Raw genomic sequence first — 20,229 nt, forward strand, 5'->3', positions numbered from 1 at the left:
AGCCTGGTTTATCTTGGAAAGGACGACATTCAGTGTCAAATTAAAGTGAGCAACAGAAATTCATCTTGGCTAGAGTGGAAAGAGAGGTGGTTGGGGGAAAGTAGAAAAGAGAGTAATTATAGCTGATGAAAAGCTTTTTTAAAGGTATCAGTATCTATTTAACAGTATCAATGTCTATTTAACCAAACTTTCAAATGCGTGGGAAATACCTTAGCCTTTGGGTCTTTTTCTTCTATACTATGAAATAGAGCTAATAATAAATAATACCTGCTTGCCTCTAAATCCCTAGACTACTATGAAGATTAATTAAATAAAACCTGTAAGGCACTTTTACTCTCCTACAAAGAGTTCTTGTAGGTATATAGTATTATTACCTTAAGTTACTCTAGGCATTTGAAAACTTAAATTATATGAGGCATTACTTTCACAGGCTATAATATGCTTTATTAGCAATATGCATGTGCGCACACGCACACACACACTCTCACACACAGTTTCTTATCCATTGAAAACTTGTAAGAAATTACAGTTGTAATTTATTTTCTTTATCACCAGGTGCTCAAGAAGGAAACAACTTTTAATATCTGGGAGAAATCAATATAGGAAGTCCAGTTTTAGCAGAGTAGCTGAGTTAGCATCAGAGTTAGTGGAGAAGATGCTAGCAGGCATACCTCCATTAAGGAACTATGAAGGTCTTATTTTGTAAGAATTGAGCAGTGTTGAACTGTGTGCCATCTTTTCATACATGTATTCATATGATAAGCATTTATTTAATGGCCTTCTAAGTACAAGGCACATCAGGGAACAAACCAGGCAGACAGTCTGCCCTCAGGGAGCTGATATTGTCTCAAGGTACAAGTTTTTAGAGATAGCAGATTTTTCACATGATACTTCTGGCTTCAAGGGGAATCACATTGATTTTCCTTTTTTGACCATGACCCAACGATTTAAAAATAAAAAAATAAAAAGCTTGTGTATTCAAATGTATATGTGATTGAAATCTGAAAATACAGGTTGAGTATCCTTTATCTGAAATGCTTGAGACCAGAAGCGTTTTAGATTTAGAATTTTGTCGGGGGGGGGGGTTGTAATATTTGCATTATACTTAACAATAGAACATCCCCAATCTGAAAAAGCAAAATCCAAAATGCTTTAATGAGCATTTCCTTTGAGTTTCTCTTTGACACTCAGAAAGTTTTAGATTTCAGAGCATTTCACACTTTGGATTTTCTGATTAGGGATATTGAACCTGTAATAAATATATTTTGTCTTGTATATTTATAATATCAATCTTTGACCTCCTCCAAGAAGCCCTTCACGATTTCCTAGGCCAAATTAGATTCATCTTCTTCCTAATCCTTTATAGCTCTTACTTTTAATTTTATACCTTGTAGCACTGGATTATACTTAGTTTTATGCTTTATTATAAATTCTGTAATAAAAGTCTTGTACCTTAAAATTTTTTCTCATTGTTCTATGGGTAAGTCTTATCTCTAGAAGACTTTAAGCAACTTGGGATCAGAAACAATGACAAGATCTAAACTGTGCGGGGCTCCCCACTTGCCTGCAGAGTAGTTATTATTACCACAACTAACATTTATTGAGCACTGCCTCCATTCAAGGTGCATTCCTTAAGTGTATTCCATAAGAATAAGTCTATGTAATATTTACTATGTAATAGTAAATCTATAGACAGTTCTATGAGTTGTCTTGTTTATAAGTAAATATTAAACCATCAGGTGAGGAAACAGAGGCAGAGAAGAGTTAAATACCTACCTGCAATGGTGCAGCTACTAAGTGGCAGAACTGGGATTTGAACCCAGGAGGACTAGCTTCGTCTTCATATGGCATAAAGGGGCCTTGGTGATTCAGCCCCCACCCACCTGACCACTTCTGCTATGGTGTCCTGTGCCACATGTCTTTACTGAAGCTAGCAGCAGCCAGAGCAAGGGCATTTTGTAAGTGCTGTCGGCGCCAGGCACTGTTCTAAGCACTTTATGTTGATTATCTCACTCCATCCTCTCAAGAACCCTGTGAGGTTGGTTTATTATTTTCCCCATTATATAAATAAGGAAACTAGGTCAGAAAGGTGAAATAACTTCTCTAAGTTTATAAAATGAGCAAGTGATAATGCTAGAATTTAAACCCACATTATTTTTAATTAACTAAGATAGGCAAAATCTGATTGAATATTTGTTGAAGGAATGATTATTATGTCCATATTTTAAAAACTGGGTTTTAAATTTAAAACAAATATAGATTTAGATACAATTGAAAGTTTTCATCTTTATTATAATTTCCGACATTAGTGAAATGGGAAAATTTATTTTCTTTTACCCTTTGGTACATTTGAGTTAATTTGGTGTGTGCCTCTCTGAGGCTACTATGTTTAACTATTCCAGGATATTTAAATCCATTAAATTCTAACCTCCTTGCCCCAGTTCCTACCCATACTCCCATCAAAGCTTTTATTCCCTTCTCATAGTTTTATAACTTTTAAACACAGTGTGTGAGGAAATAGACTTTATTTAAATTCAACATTGAAAAGAAAATGGGCTCTCTGAGCTTTCTCTTTTCCTGGGTAAGACCTGTCCCTGTATGTCAGTGCTCACTGCCCATTTTGGCCGGAACTGCTCATCCAGCCAAAGAGCCCAGCCTCTTCCATGTGTTAACACTAGGGCCCAAAGCCCAGAGAATCAGGTCCTTTTACATACCAACTTGATTGACAACCATGTTATTTGTAGAACTGGTCTAGAGTCTGTTCTGGACTCCCATACTATTGCTCTGCCACACAGATTTTAATTACAGAAGAACTTTACACATGGAGTAAAATCAGTGCTCTCGTAGTCCTGATGTCCTGACTGAAACCAGGGTCTTACTGTTCCTTTCAGCCAGATGACTGAACAGGTATTCTGATTTGGGGAGCGCTCAACTCTATGCGATGCTGTTTGGTCATGCTCCCCATGGTAGCCCAGCACTCTTCTCAGATGTAGTACACACTGGTGTCAGGTGGCCAAGGCCAGTGCTGTAGGACTCAGGTTCTTCCTGAACTCTAGATGGCACCTGTACCCCCAAACTATTTCTTCCCATAAAGATATCCCTGCCTCCCTCCAAGCCTTCTTCTGTCTCTCAGATTCCTTCTTTCAGTGAAAGGCTTTAACCCACCTTAGAAACACAAGCATTATGTTTCTCACCCCTTTCCCCGAGCCCTGATATCTTTCCAGACAATTACCGAGGCCTGGTAATTACTATATCTGATTTAATTGGGACCCACATCTCAGCTGGCTTATTTCCTTAACCTTCTAATTGGTCTCCTGCCTCCAGTCACTCCCCAGCCAAGGTTGCCCCTCGCTCCTTCACTGACAGAATTATCTAACTACTCATCTCTTATCTGACTAAAAACCTTGGCTGGCTCCCCACTGCTTTCAGCCTAATATTCAAACTTCTTAACATGGAATTCAGATTTCTTCAGTCTGGTTGTCTCTCACTATGCTCCCATGTATCTTATTCTTCAGCCGCACTGGGGAAGGCACATAGGGTACTTCCCGCCATACTTTCCCACCTGCTGTTACCACGTCATTTCCATGCTTTTTGTGGGTTTTCCTTCTAGTTCTATCTCAGACATTACCTGTCTTCCTTCCACCTGTCCTCACATGGGAATGAAGGCCGCTTCTTTGTCCTCCTATATGCCTTGTAATATTCCACCAGTGTGCACTTAGGTTCTTACATGTGTAGCTGTCCCCTGCTCGTGAGTTGCAAGCAACTTATGGGTTGGGCACAGTCCTTTAGTCATCATTTTATTCCCTCGCATGTACTGGATACAAGTGGAATATAAGCTGCCTAAAAGCGACAGTCTTTATGGCTGGCATATAGTCAGTGTCTACTGAATATTTTTTTTTTTTTTTTTTGAGACAGAGTCTCGCTTTGTTGCCCAGGCTAGAGTGAGTGCCGTGGCGTCAGCCTAGCTCACAGCAACCTCAAACTCCTGGGCTCGAGTGATCCTTCTGCCTCAGCCTCCCGGGTAGCTGGGACTACAGGCATGCGCCACCATGCCCGGCTAATTTTTTATATATATATCAGTTGGCCAATTAATTTCTTTCTATTTATAGTAGAGACGGGGTCTCGCTCTTGCTCAGGCTGGTTTTGAACTCCTGACCTTGAGCAGTCCGCCCGCCTCGGCCTCCCAAGAGCTAGGATTACAGGCGTGAGCCACAGCGCCCGGCCTGAATATTTTTTGAATGGGTGAGTAATCAATAAATGTTTGAGTTCGCAAGGGTAACATGTATGGCTCAGATACAACCAGTGCATGTACCTCATTTGTTGGCTGTGTGTTCATCACAGTGCCAGCAGTGTGTGGCTGTGGTCTTGTGCCTTACAAAGTAGGGATGAGTCCTTGGTGATAACTGGCTTTCCAGAACACTTACAGTGCATGTAACTGGCTTGATCTTGTTTCATATCAGGAGGCTGGATCACGTTTATTAAATATACATATGGAATTTTCATTATCTGAATTGCTCCTGTGAAAAAATACTACTTCATCGTAATTTTTAATTATAGTAATCATTCCCCTTCCTTGGTTATTGAGAATTATAAGCTAAATCAAAGGGAGGATTGAATTTGAGGAAAGGTGAATATGTGGTTAACAAAAATCCCTTTAGCTATTTCGTTTTTTGGGCATATAGCAACACCTAGTGGCTTTATAGATTATTTCAGAGGCTATTTCTAAAAGCAGCTTGAATTTTTTTCTCCCTTGATTTAACCACTGGTTATTTAGTATCTTTTCTCTTAATTAGTGAAAAAATATCTTTGACTACTTAGGTTATATTTAAAAAGTAAACTGGCTCTAGTATAGGAATGGATATCAAGGAATTGATGTTTATCCATAAAAAGTATGCCCTACCTAATAAAAGAAATTTTAGTAACTTAAATGCAATTTAAGTAACTTAAATGCAAACAGCAAGACAAAATAGTGTGCAGCAGAACATTTTAAACATTTCACTAGGTCTTGGATGCTGTAATTAATGATACTACTCAGATAGGAGCCTTTTGTGGGAAATACTCTCTCCCTTTCACATGGATAGAATTCTGTATTTCTTTATCAAATGTGTATATATATCAGCATATGCACAAATATACATATTTTATTGGATGCCATATTTGTCAAGCACTCAGGAATGAATTCTATATAAATATATTTGCCAAATCATTGAACCATTTTGAGATTTTAGAAAAAAATGTCTAACATGTATCTAGGTTCTGTCTAGAAAATGTCTAACATGTATATAGATTCTGCCTTGTTAATGAAGAATATAATTTATAATTATACTTATCTTGACAATTTAGGATTATAGTTGTAAATATTCATTATTGCATTGAGTTAATGCCTTCAGAAGAATTTTGGGGGCTATTTGCCCTACTTTAATTTTTTTTAGACAGACTACAGTGCTTTATGAAATTTTTGTATCTGTTCTTTACAGTTTTTTTATCTTTTTTTTTCTGTCTCATCCTGCTGCTGGCATTGTTTCTCCCCTTCCCAGCCCTCTTCCTTTTTCTTGTCCCCACTCTTGGCCCCTTCTGATTTGCTCCTTCTGTTCTTTGGTGGAGTAGAAAGTCAGGTAACCAAGTCAGGTAACTACATAGCTTAGCAGAAACCCAATTTTCCTAGCTCCTAATTTTGTGCTGTTTCCATTGTGTTATACTACATTGAAGATACATGCTAAATTCACAGTGCTTTAAAGTAAGCATAACTAGATTTTGAGAGAGGACATGGTTCATTAGAGTGAAATGCATAGCCTTAGTGATTCTATAACTGCTATTTTAACAATTGAACAGCCTTTGTTGTACTTCCTGGTCAGGTCACTGAGATTCTTCCTAGTCACACAAACATGAAAAAAAATCAAGTAAGTCAACAAATATCACTGTGCATCTACTTTGTGTCAGATGCACAGTGAGTACAAACACACATGCATAGACTTCTTTGATCATATATGACATAACATGTGCAGAGTTATAGATGCCTTGATAATTACACCTGCATTTTCCATTCAAATAGAAAGTTTTATTTAAGACCATCCATACTACAGATTTGCAGAGGGTATCATTCGACTCTTAAACTTCATGACTTGAGGTGTTGTTGTGGCCAAATAATCTATAAATGACATCTAAAAGAAAGTTGAATTTTCTTTTTGCTGTTAAAATGAACTCTAAGCTGTAGGATAACTTACCTCTTCATAAATGGTAACTGTTTCTCATGCACCATGGGATCTAAAATAAGAATATATGTTATATAGACTTCATGTAATGTAACTATCCTAAATAATAATATATTTAAGTCTGTCTTTTTTAGATTTCTGTCACATATACACCTATTTTATTAATGCTTTATGTGAAGACATTTTGTAATTTTAATTTAGTTCTAACCTTGATTTTAAATCAAATTTTGATTATTTACCAAATTATCTAGGAGCCAAGCACATAGGATTTCTTTATAAAACAGGAAAAGTTTTGATTTTCTTTTATTATTTCTAAATTATAAAAGATACATTTTGTCCAAAAATTCCTTCCAATAAAGAAATTCCCAATCCTTTGTGGCTATTAATTTCAAGATTTGTTGGCCTTCTTTTTAGTGCATTTTGTGTCCCCTTGGTGGGACATTTGGCACAACATGTCAAATAGTCAAGTGACAGTAAGGGAGTCAGGCTTTGCAGCCAAACCACAAGTGGCAAATTAATTAAAATTTCTGCACCTTCTCTGTGGTGCCTTTCACTGCAAGAAGGTGGCCATTACTCTTTAAAATCCAAAGATGACAATTAAAATTTCAAATGCTTGCTCCTGCCCAGTGGCCTGTGACACTGTTAGAGAAACACATCCCCAGAGTCTAATAAGAGGTTCAGTGAGAAACTGTTTTTTAGGGGCATAACCTGACTGGCAGCTCTTTCCTTAGAATTTACCCATCTATTATAATCATACGTAGCTATTAAAATTACAGTGGAAAAGATTTAATGACTCAGGAAAATTAATGTTTTGTTAAGTTTAAAGAAAAGAACATTCTATAACTGTAGTATAGTATCTGATTTTTATTGAAAAAAATTACCTATTTTTATTTTTTGGATTTTTGACAGTAAATTTAGATTATTTTGTAGTCAAAAAACCAAATTATTAAAAAGCATTTGTAACTTCTTTCTGTTTTTCCTTTAAAGTGAAAGATAACTGTTTTCTAGACTTCCTAACTTCATCATTTAGGAAAGTGGGAAGAAAACACACTGATTTAGGATTTAGAAGACCTGTTATCAGCTTTTAATAGTTCATTCAACAAATACTTATTAAATATAAACATTATGCCCAGACAGTGTTGGGAATAACAGATTAAACAAGGCCTCTGGGAGAGGACATACAATAAACACGTATGTATGTCTTATGTTAAGTGTTCATTAAAGAATGATTAAAGGAAAGTACCATTTATCTCTCTGCTCCTAAATTCCCTTCATCAGTAAAAAGAGAAGGGATTAGATCAGAGGAATAATAAAATCCTTCCCTCTCTGACATTTTGAGCCTCCTACGACTTTTGAATTATATTTGACTACCTAAGTGATTATGTCACCCAAATGTAGAAATGCATCAATTCTAGCATTAAGATAAAAGAGGAAATGTATATCCTGGAAATAGTACTTGATTAATAGAATTTTTTTTAAAGTGACATTTCCATAACTGTTGTTGATAATGCAAATAGTTAAATAGTACAAACAGAAGATATATATTAGAAATTTCTCTTAGGTAAATATTAATCTTTCGAATATTGAAGCTTGTATATAAACACCTGAAAACCCTGGAAATCAAGAATTTGACATAAGTTTTGTTTCTCCAGAAGTCTTAGATTGTCAGATCTCACTTATGTTTTCAAATATTTAGGTAATATGAACTAGGAAACGCAGAACATGAAAGAAGTAGATTTTTGGGAGGGGTTGGTGGCAAAAAGCCAAGAGATCAAATAGGTGACTTTGTAGAAATTTCTCTTAGGTGAATATTGACCTTTCTAAACTACATTGTTCTGTCCATCTCCTCCTACTTATGGTATTATTAATATTTAGCAGCTGAATGGTCACTTGTATAAAACCTTGCATAATAACTGCTTTTTTGTAACAGTGTTGCATCAAATCGAGGAAAATAAAGCCATTCTTTCCCTAAGATAGGAACGTTTTAGGTGACATTTGTCTCTGTTGTCTTGCAGAAGCTATTCTTGTGATGCCTCATGCTACCTTTCTTTGTTTCAGATATCCTCTGGCACATGCAGGCCTGACGTTCCAGAATCCCCTGAATTGCGTCAGAAGTCACCATTGTTCCAGTTTGCTGAGGTTAGTATGTTGCAATTTATACTGAATTCATGAGGAAATTATAAAGTGAGCTTAAATTTTGGTTGACAATAGTAACTGAAAGAAATGAAGCATTCTACCCAGTTCAATGAACCATAAATGGGAAAATAGAATCAAATTTTGAAAAAGAGGTTTTGGAATTCCAGAATTCTTAGCTAAAGAATAACACATTTATGTGTTTATAGAAGCTTATTGTTAGAAGCTTATTGTTAAGTCATACTAAATATTATTACACTTAAACCTTATTACTAATTTCGATTTATTGATAGTAAGGTTAAGAATATAATTGAATTACTATTAGAACTTATTTATTATATGTTGATTTGATAAATCAGAAGACAGAATCAACTCATGGTTATTGGTTATGCATCTAATCTATGCATTCCTGTTTTTTTAGTACCTTTACCCCATCTTAATTGAAACTTTAGTGTGAGATTGGCAGTTTCCAAAATCTTACATTTTGTCAGACCTCTTCAGCTCAATATGTCTCTTGACACTGGTTCAATAAGATGATGTAGAAAAGCATATTATCCTTTATAACAAGTCTAAAGGTTAAGACTGCTTCCCCAAATATCTTTATTTACCCTAGACTCAATATGAGACCTCATTGATTAATTTTTTCCTTAAACTTTAAGCCACCTGGTCTTCCCTTGATTATTTGAATTGTCTTTCACTAGACATTTCCTACACTGTCATCCTTCCTGGCATTTGCCCATCATGTTACAATTTTGCACAGGTGGGGAGCATTTTTTAGTTTCAGATTTTTTTACTTCTCTAGTTTCTTTCTTGGGGTTTTCTTAATATTTTGTTGGCAAAACTGCTTTTCATACTGGCACATTAGGCCATTCCTTCAATATGCCTAAATGCCTTGCTGATATCACCAGAATGCTTTGTGTGTGTGTGTGTGTGTGTACAAATACATATGTACACATACATATATACTAACATGATGCTCTTTATCTGTTACTTTTCGTTCTGCCTCTGTGTGAGATCTACCATGAATTCCAATTATTTCGTATATTGTTTCCTCAAGAATTCACTCTAGACTCCCTTTTCAACAGTAGTTATACCCATGTTAAAAAAGATTGGTCCCAACTTTGAAAGCAGAGTTGCTTAATGAATGCTCCCTGAACCAGTAAAGATCTAATGAAATCTCTAAAATTTCATATGAAATTTTGAGTGTATTAGCATATGTACATTTTGTGGTTTCTTGTTTTTTTGTTTTTTTTTCTTTTTTTTTGAGACAGAGTCTCGCTTTGTTGCCCAGGCTAGAGTGAGTGCCCTGGCATCAGCCTAGCTCACAGCAACCTCAAACTCCTGGGCTTAAACAATCCTTCTGCCTCAGCCTCCCGAGTAGCTGAACTACAGGCATGTTCCACCATGCCCGACTAATTTTTTCTGTATATATTAGTTGGCCAATTAATTTCTGTCTATTTATAGTAGAGACGGGGTCTCACTCTTGCTCAGGCTGGTTTTGAACTCCTAACCTCGAGCAATCCGCCTGCCTTGGCCTCCCAGAGTGCTAGGATTCATTTTGTGGTTTCTATAGCATACCTAAGATTCCAAAGAGATCCCTGATCTTACTGCCTTTATATAAAAGGTCTCAAATATTTCTCTAGGAGTTCATATTTGTGTCATTAATTGAATTCTTTATCTTAGTATTAATTAATGAAAACATCTTTTTGTTTAGAACTTGTGAAATGCTTTTCAAAAAACTAGGTGGATCATAATACTGGTTCTACTTTGTTCACTGCCTGATTCGATTATTAAAGAAATATATTGTAGGTCAGGCGTTTCCCCTTATATAAATTGTTTACTTTCTTTAGGTTTTATAGAGGGTTAGTAGTTTGTTAAAACTGGATCTGGTTGATCTTTTGTCTTCTTACTGATATTTATTCTAAGAATGCTTGTCTATCTGATTCAACAGATGCTATAGAATTAAAATGGCTTCAGCAGTAAATAAAATCAATAATTCAGTCAGTCTCTCTACTAATTCTTTCTCATCCCTAAACATCACTTTGATACTGTATCACCATGTGGCCCCATTGTTTTTCTAACCAACTTAATTGAGATAGAAAAAGTGACTTGTGATTGAAGAGTTATGATTAAGGTGCATTTATTGCTTAGTAAGTACCCTTTCATGGAGTTGGTGAACACAGTTGCTTGAAGAGAAAGACTTTTGTGGGACTGGGAATGGCCTAAAGTTATAATGCCCAGACATTCTGCTCTTATGACTCACTTTAACCCTGTTTTGGAGCTGGATAAAAGCTTTGTTCACTTTGGAACCAAGATTAATAACTGACCTTGCTCTCAAAACATACTTGAAAAGTATTTCCTCACAGTCCTCTGAGCAAAGTTTGAAAGAGAGTATCATAATTACCAAGAGGAAACAAAAGGTCTCCTAGTTGAATCAAGTGTGGTATGGCAGTCTTCTGTCCACTGTCAGACACTAAACTGTGTGTGTCTCTGGGTTGGATGAGAGGATGCAGGTGTTGTAAAAGAAGGAAATGCTTTTTATATTTAGTGAACAATTTATTGAGTTCTGGTTTCATGCCAAGTAATGTATTTGATGGCTTATTATTTTTTTTCCTCACAATGCTATAAAATGGGGATTATCATCATCATCACCAATTTACAACTGGGAAAAATAAGTCTCAGAGAGTTTAGCTGAGCTGCCCAAGGTCATGTTGCAAGTGAGTAGCAGAGCTAAGATTCAATCCCAGTTATCCTGACCAACATCCTTATGCTTCTCTCACTGTTTCACAGCTGCCTCTAAGGCGAGAACAACCTGAAAGGGGGTGGCATAGGGAAGACAGAGAGTAACTGGCTTTACTTGCAGCTTCCAACTTTTAATAATGTATTTTTTAATTCATTAAAATAATGAAATTCATTTCAACAAGTCTCTTGAATATGTGCTGTTTGATACATGCCCGATTATTTTACAAAGGACATGGCAAATGAGCCAAACTCTTGTTCTTTCCAGTCATCTGTTTTTAGAAACATGGCCTTTGTCTTTTCTTTATCATTTGTGCTGTTCTAAAAGGGATTGAGGGTGATGACTCATTTTTTAATCTTTATCAGTGTCTACAGTAGAAATATATGGCAGAATCTAATGGTCTGATATGAAAAAATGTCCTTGTGCGTTAAAAATTGCTTTTTTCCTTTCAGATATCTTCAAGTACATCCCACCCTGAAGCTCCTACAAAACAGTGTCAGCCTTCGGCCTTGTTTCAGTTTGCAGAGGTACAGCTTTTTTTTTTTTTTTTTTTTTTTTTTTTTGATGCTTATTGGGCTCAGAAAGGTTGTTGTTGAGCTCAGGAATATTGAAATGGAATTTTAATAACATGTAGTGAACTTTAGGCACACCTCTTGCCATTATTAACATAATACACATAACTGTTTATTGGTTTTTTTGTTACCTTTGGTAAAATTGTAGTCAAATCAGCTCCTGATTTTATACCCATTTTTATAAGCATTCGGTAAAGCCTTCATTCAGAGTAGGCATTTACCAGTAATTTATTTATTTCATTTTACCTTGTTTTTAATTTATTTTAAAAGCTTGGGAAAACTGCTGTCAACATAAAGGCTGAAGGATTCCAATTTATTAAATTTTTCCAGTAGTGAAATTAGATACTGTAATTCATGAATTATTCTCTCACAGCAAATGCAGTGGTGAATACGACCTGTTAAATCAGGTTAAATTAGCTTTCAATGTGATGTAGCCTCAGCCAGTATTTTTATTAGTGCTTAATCCCGGGCTTAGATCAGGTCAGCTCTTGCGGGATCTTAGATTTCTTTGGTTTGTCAGCCAGAGAGAGAGCACATACCAGTGAGTGTTTTGTTGGTATGCTGAGGAGGCAAATTGGATATTCTTGATTTTTGCCAGAAAAGCCCTGGATTCAACCATATTCTCATTTCTAATGAGCACTATATGACAAATAATAAAATGTATAAAGTTTATGAAAATAAGATGCTGTCTCCTTTAGGTCTTTAATCTTTTCCCTCTCTATAATTCCAACAAAAATGCATATCCTATATACTAAGCAATGTTTTATAGGGTTGAGAGAAAATGACAAGCAGGACTATTCTGTTTAATATTGATGTATTGAATCACTTTATTCATTTGAATAAAGAGTGCTGCATAAATGAAATATAAAATGATATCCTTTTGGCATGAGGAAACCTAGCATCTTTTAAAATGAGAAAAAAATTACTTTTGGCTCTTACATCCAAACAAAAAAAAATTGTTGCTTCCTTTTAGGACACTTGTGTCAACCACCGTGACTTTATACCATCAGTTGGCCTGCTTGTGTGTTCTCTGCCATAGTATTTGCCTTAGATGCTATTGTATAAAACTGATAAAAATATAGAATGTTATTTCATAAAGAATAATTTTATTAATCCAAATAAATTATGATTTTATTATAGTTTTCCATTATGATCAACAAGCAGTTATTGTCACAATGGGAAATAATTTTGTTTAATTATACTTGTTTGCTTTCCTCCAGTTGTTAATACTCATTTATTTGATGCTAATAGTTTTTTCCACAGTTAAAAAAGAATTTTGACATGGTGACTACATTTATTTCTAATGTTGATATCTGAACCAGTCCCTGCTAGCTTTTCAAACACATTTTTTTCAAACCAGAATTTATTTGCCATATTCTGCTTGATTAAATTCTATACTCTGTAGCTTAAATATTTGAAAGGTAGTGAGTGGCTCATCTTTGACACACCTGATATTTACATATGCATTAGCTACCAAGAGTATTCAACTTAATTTAAACTACCAGTGTGGAATATTTCAGCTGGTGCTGGTGCATTTCTAACATGATTAAATGTTATTTAATCGATATCATCATCAGATTCATTAGAGCTCCTGAAGCCCTGGGACAGGTCTTAGGGACCAGTTTGAGGTTGTAATAACCACTATCCTGTGATTTTGCAGAGTGACATCCCATGCCTCTCGTAAACTGATTTGTCCCTGCTGCTCAGTACACTCCTCAAAGCATGAGAAGATTTGGTCCTTCCCTCTTAATTATACTAAGTTTTTTTCTAGGGAAGAAAAGAACTTACTTGGGAGAGAGTCGTGCAGGGAGGCATTTCCAGATGTCGCTCCTCTGCTCAACAGCACGCATCTCCCAAGGGCTCTTTGGTTTTTTTACCATGAAGTATATGTAGGATTTGAAGAAACTTTTTAAAAAAGTTGTTAATTTGAAAACATATTAGGAGTTGTTTCAAGGTATTGAAACAGGAAGGTGTATATGATGGAAAAAATCAAAATGAAACGGATAATGTAAAAAAAAATACAATTTCTGTTTTGCCCTGGAATCCAATACAACCCCCCCCCCGCAATAAATATATTACTTTTCCTAGTTACATTTTACGTAGGTTGATCATAGCCCTAATTCCTAAGCAAATTAAACAAATTACCTCATCCATGGCTATTTAATTGTAAATGTTATATATGATTATAAAAGAGAAGGTCATGGTTCTCTATATGGAACCTCTGTAATCACTTTCTTCATCTGACCCAAGAGAATTCTAAGTTTCAATCTCTAACATCTTATGATCTGACCATATTATTGGCTCAATACTGGGCTGGTTTATTTAAAGCTATAAGAGTTACCCAGATAAACTAATAAAATTATCAACTAAAATCTGCTATGAGCATATATATTGCAGAAATAAAATAGACCATAATTACTAATCATGATATCACTAAATATCTTATAATTATTTCATAAAACACTGTCACCTTTGAGCAAACCCAAAGACTCTTGAATTTTTGTTCTAATTTGTCTATAGCAAAAGTTCTCAAACTTTAAAATATTAATACATCCAACTCACATGGAAAGCTTGTTCAAACACAGATTACTGGACTCCATCCGCAGAGTTTCTGATTCCTTAAATCTGAGGTTGAGCCTGAGAATTTACATTTCTAACAAGTTTCCTATTAGAGAACCACAGTTTGAGATAGTTGTGGGTTTTTTTTTAAACCCCCAAATTATTAACTCATTATTAAGTTAAAGTACTTTTTAATATCTTTGGGACCTCATAGGGGAAAGGTAAAGAAGCAGAAAGAATGGATGTATAATAGAAAATTACCCAGTGGACCACTTTCTACCCCCCTGTACCTTTTCAGAGGGATTCCTGGTCCTATTATATACACTTAGCAGTGGATGTTTATGTTATTTAACAAATAAATTTTTCTTTAAAAACATTTAGATTTGTAACGTCACTTTAAGAACAGGCTTGCAAAATTCTTAGAAACTATTTCTGTTATTTACAAACTCATCACTCTAGGAAGAGATTAGCTGGATCTTCTCTTGGAAATGGATCATTTATTGTGTAAAGTATTTATCCAAGAAACACACAAATTAAAAAACAATAAGCCCTGCGAATTTCTTTAAGTTGAAAAAAAAAATTTCTTTCCTCACAGAGTCATGGGTCGCTGTCTTGCAAGCTGAGAAGGAATTTTTCCTTCTTAACCAAATCTGACCATTTTAAAGCCCATTGAAGTTAACCTATGTGGAACTTTGAAACCAAATAAAACACATTTTGTTTGTAGGTTCCTCATGAGTGTTTACAGTTAAAAGGAGAAAAACAAGGATCTAGAAAGAAATACAGAGAACAGAGAACCCACCCCCCAATTTCAGCCTGTATCCTATTCCATGCTGATACTCAGTATTTCATGCAGATTCAACTTGACCCATCTGAAGTGCCGTCACGCTGTGTTTCCAGTCTCTGATTTATTAATTTGGTTAGAATGAGTTTCCTATCTGCATCTTTTGTTGTTTAGAGGTAGAATGACACATCAGTCAGTTTTTAGACCTAGTTTATTAAAGACTCACCAAATATAATGTCAGAAGGGAGTTACTGTCATTATTTAACAGGTCTAAAAGCCATGACCAAACCACATATTCTCTTCTCTGCTGTGTGGCTATTACACCTAGAGTGTATCTTTGCATTAAAAAATTGCATACTTACTTTGAAGAGATAGCTAATCTGGATGATATAGACCAGTGGCCCCCTACCTTTTTGGCATCAGGGACTGGTTTCATGGAAGACAGTTTTTCCATGGACTAGGGGGATGGGGCGTGGGGCTGGCCCACAGCTTATTACCTCCTACCGTGCAGCCAGTTTCCTAACAGGCCACGGACCAGTACTCATCCATGGCCCCAGGGTTGGGGACCAGAGATTAGACAAACAGATTTAGACAGTGAAATTTTCCTTGTAGACATTTACTTTGCCAATGTAAGTATAACTATAATCTCACTAAATTTCAAATATCATCACAATTGGGGGTAAGCAATAGGTACAAATTTAAAGCATTCATTTTCATGATGGAATGCTCAATATGTTACAGAATATTGCAGTCAATTAAAAACTCCATATACTTACACTGCGAATAATCAGTGAATGTATTATGCATTTTATTGGAAGCATTAATATATCTTTTAAGGTAAGAAAGACCAGTCATCCTCATAGTGTTCATTTGTTCTTTGATTCATTTATTCATTCAATACTTATTGGTCATTTTCTCCCAGGCTGCAATGTTTATTCAATTGCAAAAGACTTCCACCATTACCTAATTGGATCCTGATCTTTACTGACTGTTTCCCTGATGTACTCACCCACCTCAGGCAGCCATAAAATAACCAATTTAACATCCAAGGTGATCATTTTTCTTAGCACTTTAGCTCATGTACTGTTAGACCCACCATCTTGCTAACCTTTATGAATGAATACTGTCTATCAAAAATTACATAATATTCAAGAGAGACTCCAGTGGAGTTAACTGATTGGCAAGCACCACCCAATTTAAGGAAAATAAAAAGCCCAGCCATGAACTTATTATGCAATATGGCCCCTCCCACCAGTGCAGTAAACACACGCTTCCCTCCAGAGCCGACCAGTCATTGGAAAACATATATTAACTATATTATTCTTACGTGAAAGTAGGTATATGTCTCTGAAATAGAACAATATTGGCAGGAATGAACAGTAGTATAACAAATCAGCATCATTGTACAAGCTATGCTTGAAATTGAAGCCATCAGCATAGATGAGATTCCTGAGAGATGATGTGTAACATAAAAAGAGAGAGGGCCCTAGGACAAAACCCTGGGGAAAAACAACATTTAAGGGATCACAGTAGAAGAAAGAGCCATCCAAGAATTGGCCTGAGGGTAGGAGGAAAGCAAGGATCCTGCAGTAACAGAAGCCCAGGGAGGAGTTTTTCTAAAGAAAGATTAGTGCTATCAAATGCTGCAGAGAAATTAAGATAAGGATTAAGCCACAGAAATGAACATATGTCCAGTTCCCCCTGCTTACCCACCCACCCACAAATTAAGAAGTCTAAAAACATTTTTAGAAATCATATCTCACCACTAAGTCATTCCATGAAAATTTTCTTGTTAGGAGATTCAGGAAATGTTGGACTGCTCAAATATATTGAACCTCCCCCCACACATGCCCTTTTGGAAATCAGGCTTCCAGCAACCTTAAGCACTTAAAATACTACTTTGTATCTATAAATACGTAAAAGTTTCCCCAGAGGCAGTGAGGAAAACTGTTTTCATTACACATAGGGCCTTCTTTGAAAGACAAGGAGCCATTCTCAAGCCTCCTCTCAGTGAATTCTGAGGGCAGTTCCTACATCCGTGTAGTCAGTAGTTCTTCACTGAGCCTCTACCAGGAGGCGCAGCATTGAGCATAGGATATGTGGTAATACATCTCTCTCTCTCTCTCTCTCTCTCTCTCTCTCTCTCTCTCTCTCTCTCTCTCTCTCTCTCTCTCTCTCTCTCTCTCTCTCTCTCTCTCTCTCTCTCTCTCTCTCTGTCTCTCTCTGTCTCTCTCTCTCTCTCTCCCCCCCCCTCTCCCTCCCTCTCTCTCTCCCCCTCTCTCTCTCCCCCTCTCTCTCTCTCCCTCTCTCTCTCTCCCTCTCTTCCTCTCTTCCTCTCTCTCTTTCTCTCTAAAGGAGCTGAAACCTATAGTAACAAAAGCGACAGCAGAGGGAGCCAGTGGAAGAACTAGAAAAACACCATGGGCTGTGTATTGCAGCACTACCCAGCTTGTCATCCTTTAGTAATTCTTGAGTTGATCACTGGAGTATGTGACAAATTTGTAATAATGCTCTAGTAATTTACTAAATTTAGTAAATATCAACCTCAAACATTACCATTTTTAATTATGTTCAATTTCAGTGTATAGTTTTTGGAATTGTACTAAAAAGGTGCTTATGTTTATTAGTGTTAAATAGTGATAAATCATTATTAATTAATTGTGCCATTTATTGAGAGCATAATATTGCCACTACACTGTGCTTCTCACTAACATTAAGTCTAATCTTCACAATGTAATAAAGGGCAGGTATTGTTTATATTTTGAAAGTGAAGTAAATGAGGCTTAAAGTCTTAATTATGTTCAGACGTCCACACAGCAGAAAGTAATGAAGCCTTGTCTGGCACAAAGACCATATTCTTTCTATTATACAACTTTAATTCAAGGGATGGGCATTTATGTTCAGTACTTCATGCCCTTAAGTCACTAAGAGTCGGTGATATTAATGTGTTTGTTTTTTCTTAGGCTGATGATAATGTGAGTAATTGAATTCAGCCTGTCTGGAAATAGTAGAAAGTAGCATTTATCAGTGACAATTCAGATAGAGGAAAATATTCCAAACTTGAGAAAGATTGAACCCTATAAATGTATCTTATAAAGAAAAAGTAAATGATATAGGAAAGGGCTCTGTTAAAACTGACAGTACCTAGGAGAAAAGAGTCCTCATAACTTTCTTAAACTAGACTCTCTTCGATGGCCTAGGTAGCTTATTAAATCCATGGTTCTACAAAGGCATCTTGTTCAGCAGGTCTTCTAGGGAGAATTTCTTCTAGCAGTGAGCACTCAGTCTCTCCTGAAGCTGACAACTCCATAGAATCCCCTGTTGGACTGGAGTCACTTGTAAGGTTATTGTCATAAGGCAGGTTTATTTCCTAAATAGAATTGAGAACTAGCTCCATTTTAAACTGAGAAAGAATTCAGAATCACAAAGAATGTCAAGAGCTTAGACTATAGCTAGCAACTCTGATGATGACAGAACTTCTCCAGGAGGGGAATGCTTTGTAAATATCTTTCAGAATGCATGTCCTTCTCAGCTCTTATCAAGGCTAGAAATTAAAAATGAAGTTTTCATATAAAAGGGAGAAAGGGGCAGTGCTATTCACATTTATCAGTGACCAGCCACTGACTGTTTAGGTAAATTTGCAGAAGAGTATGTAGTCAATGTATTAATAGCATGGATACATTAACAAAAGTGGCATAGGATAGGCCCTTACCTGTATATCTTAGATTTGTGTTCTTCATTGTCAATCTTCACATGTACATTAGAGCATACTCTCAAAACCAGTCTGTGTTTCATATAAAACTCTTAGCTTCCCCAGCTGCTGTCATATTGCTTTGCACGTATAGATTGGATTCTAAAAAAAAATTTTTTTTTTTTTTTTTAGATACAGGGTCTCACTCTGTTGCCCAGACTAGAGTGCAGTGGTGTGATCATAGCTCACTGCAGCCTCAAACTCCTGGGATGAAACCATCCTGCTGCCTCAACCTCCTGAGTAACTGGGACTACAGGCACTCACCACTATGCCTGGCTAATTTTTCTTATCTTATTTTTAGAGGGATAGCATCTCAGTCTGTTGCTCAGGCTGCTCTCAAACTCCTGGCCTCAGGCAATCCTCCCGTCTTAGCCTCCCAAGTTGCTAGCATTGTGGGCGTGAGCCACTGCACTCAGCTTAAAAAAATATTTGTTGACTAACTTGATGCTATTTTTCCACAGAGATCCCAAATATATTCCTTTAAAAATTGAACTAATCACTTGGTAAATGCAAAATAACTCTAAATCTCTTTTATTTTGGCCAGTTTATTAGTTAGTACTTAAATAGAAATTGAAATGCATATCTCACTTTAAGGTTATAGAGTTAAATTTAACTCCTAGAATATGCAAAATAATACCCTTGTCATTAAACAGCCACCCAACCCACACCTGTTTTATTATTATTATTATTATTTTGAGGTTATTTACTAAAAATGGTTCTCAAAATGGTCATTCCAAGCATGACATGTTTAAAGTTATTGGTACTTGGAAGCAATGATATTTGCATAAACTAAGGAAAGTCCCTGAATGTGTATAAATGGAAGCAAAGATTCTGGTATCACAATTAATACTCTTTATGAATTGTCTTCAATATAGATTTCTTCAAACACTTCGCAGTTGGGTGGTGCTGAGCCTGTGAAACGCTGTGGAAAGTCTGCACTCTTTCAACTGGCAGAGGCAAGTTCCTAAGAGTATATTGAAATAAGATCTGCAGAGGTGGAAATTACAAAATATTTAATTATAACAGTGTTCCTTAAACTGTACTCTCTCTCCTGTGACCATAAAACATGTTTTATCTAATATTCAACAATGAGATGGTTAACCTTTAATTTGGGAAAACAAGAGTTTTGCTACTAATAGTTATTAAGCCTAGAAAAGGCTACTTAGGAATATTGCAAAATCTTTTTCACAGGTAGTATTTTAAAATAAGATCAGTTTTTGTCTCTCTCAGATTGGTTGAACAAGTGCAGCCCAAACACAAAAGAATACCCTAGGTAATTTTCTTCTGCTCTGATCATTGATAAATCTCTTGAAGGCACTGCTTTTAAGTCCAGTGGTTGATGTTTTAATTTCAGGTTTTTATCTGTTTTTATAACATCTATCAGTTATGCATTTGACATGACATGTGAGCATAAAATGCTACTTTGCCATTGGCAAAGGAGAAAACAGGTTTTTATAAAGCCAGTGAAGGACAGAGCCCTC

General features: G+C 36.0%; 1 protein-coding gene across 9 annotated transcripts in view; it reads left to right on the forward strand.

Moving 5' to 3' along the window:
• BBX (BBX high mobility group box domain containing) overlaps positions 1–20,229 on the forward strand; it is a 266,154-nt gene that overhangs the window by 193,208 nt on the left and 52,717 nt on the right. For all 9 annotated transcript variants that reach the window (XM_012777181.2, XM_012777194.2, XM_012777182.3 and 6 more), the window contains 3 exons: positions 8,271–8,351; positions 11,538–11,612; positions 19,624–19,704. In XM_012777181.2, coding sequence (XP_012632635.2) covers positions 8,271–8,351; positions 11,538–11,612; positions 19,624–19,704 — 237 coding nt within the window. The remainder of the gene's footprint in view (positions 1–8,270; positions 8,352–11,537; positions 11,613–19,623; positions 19,705–20,229) is intronic.

This window comes from Microcebus murinus, chromosome 1, assembly GCF_040939455.1.
Source record: "Microcebus murinus isolate Inina chromosome 1, M.murinus_Inina_mat1.0, whole genome shotgun sequence".
Lineage (NCBI taxonomy): Eukaryota > Metazoa > Chordata > Mammalia > Primates > Cheirogaleidae > Microcebus > Microcebus murinus.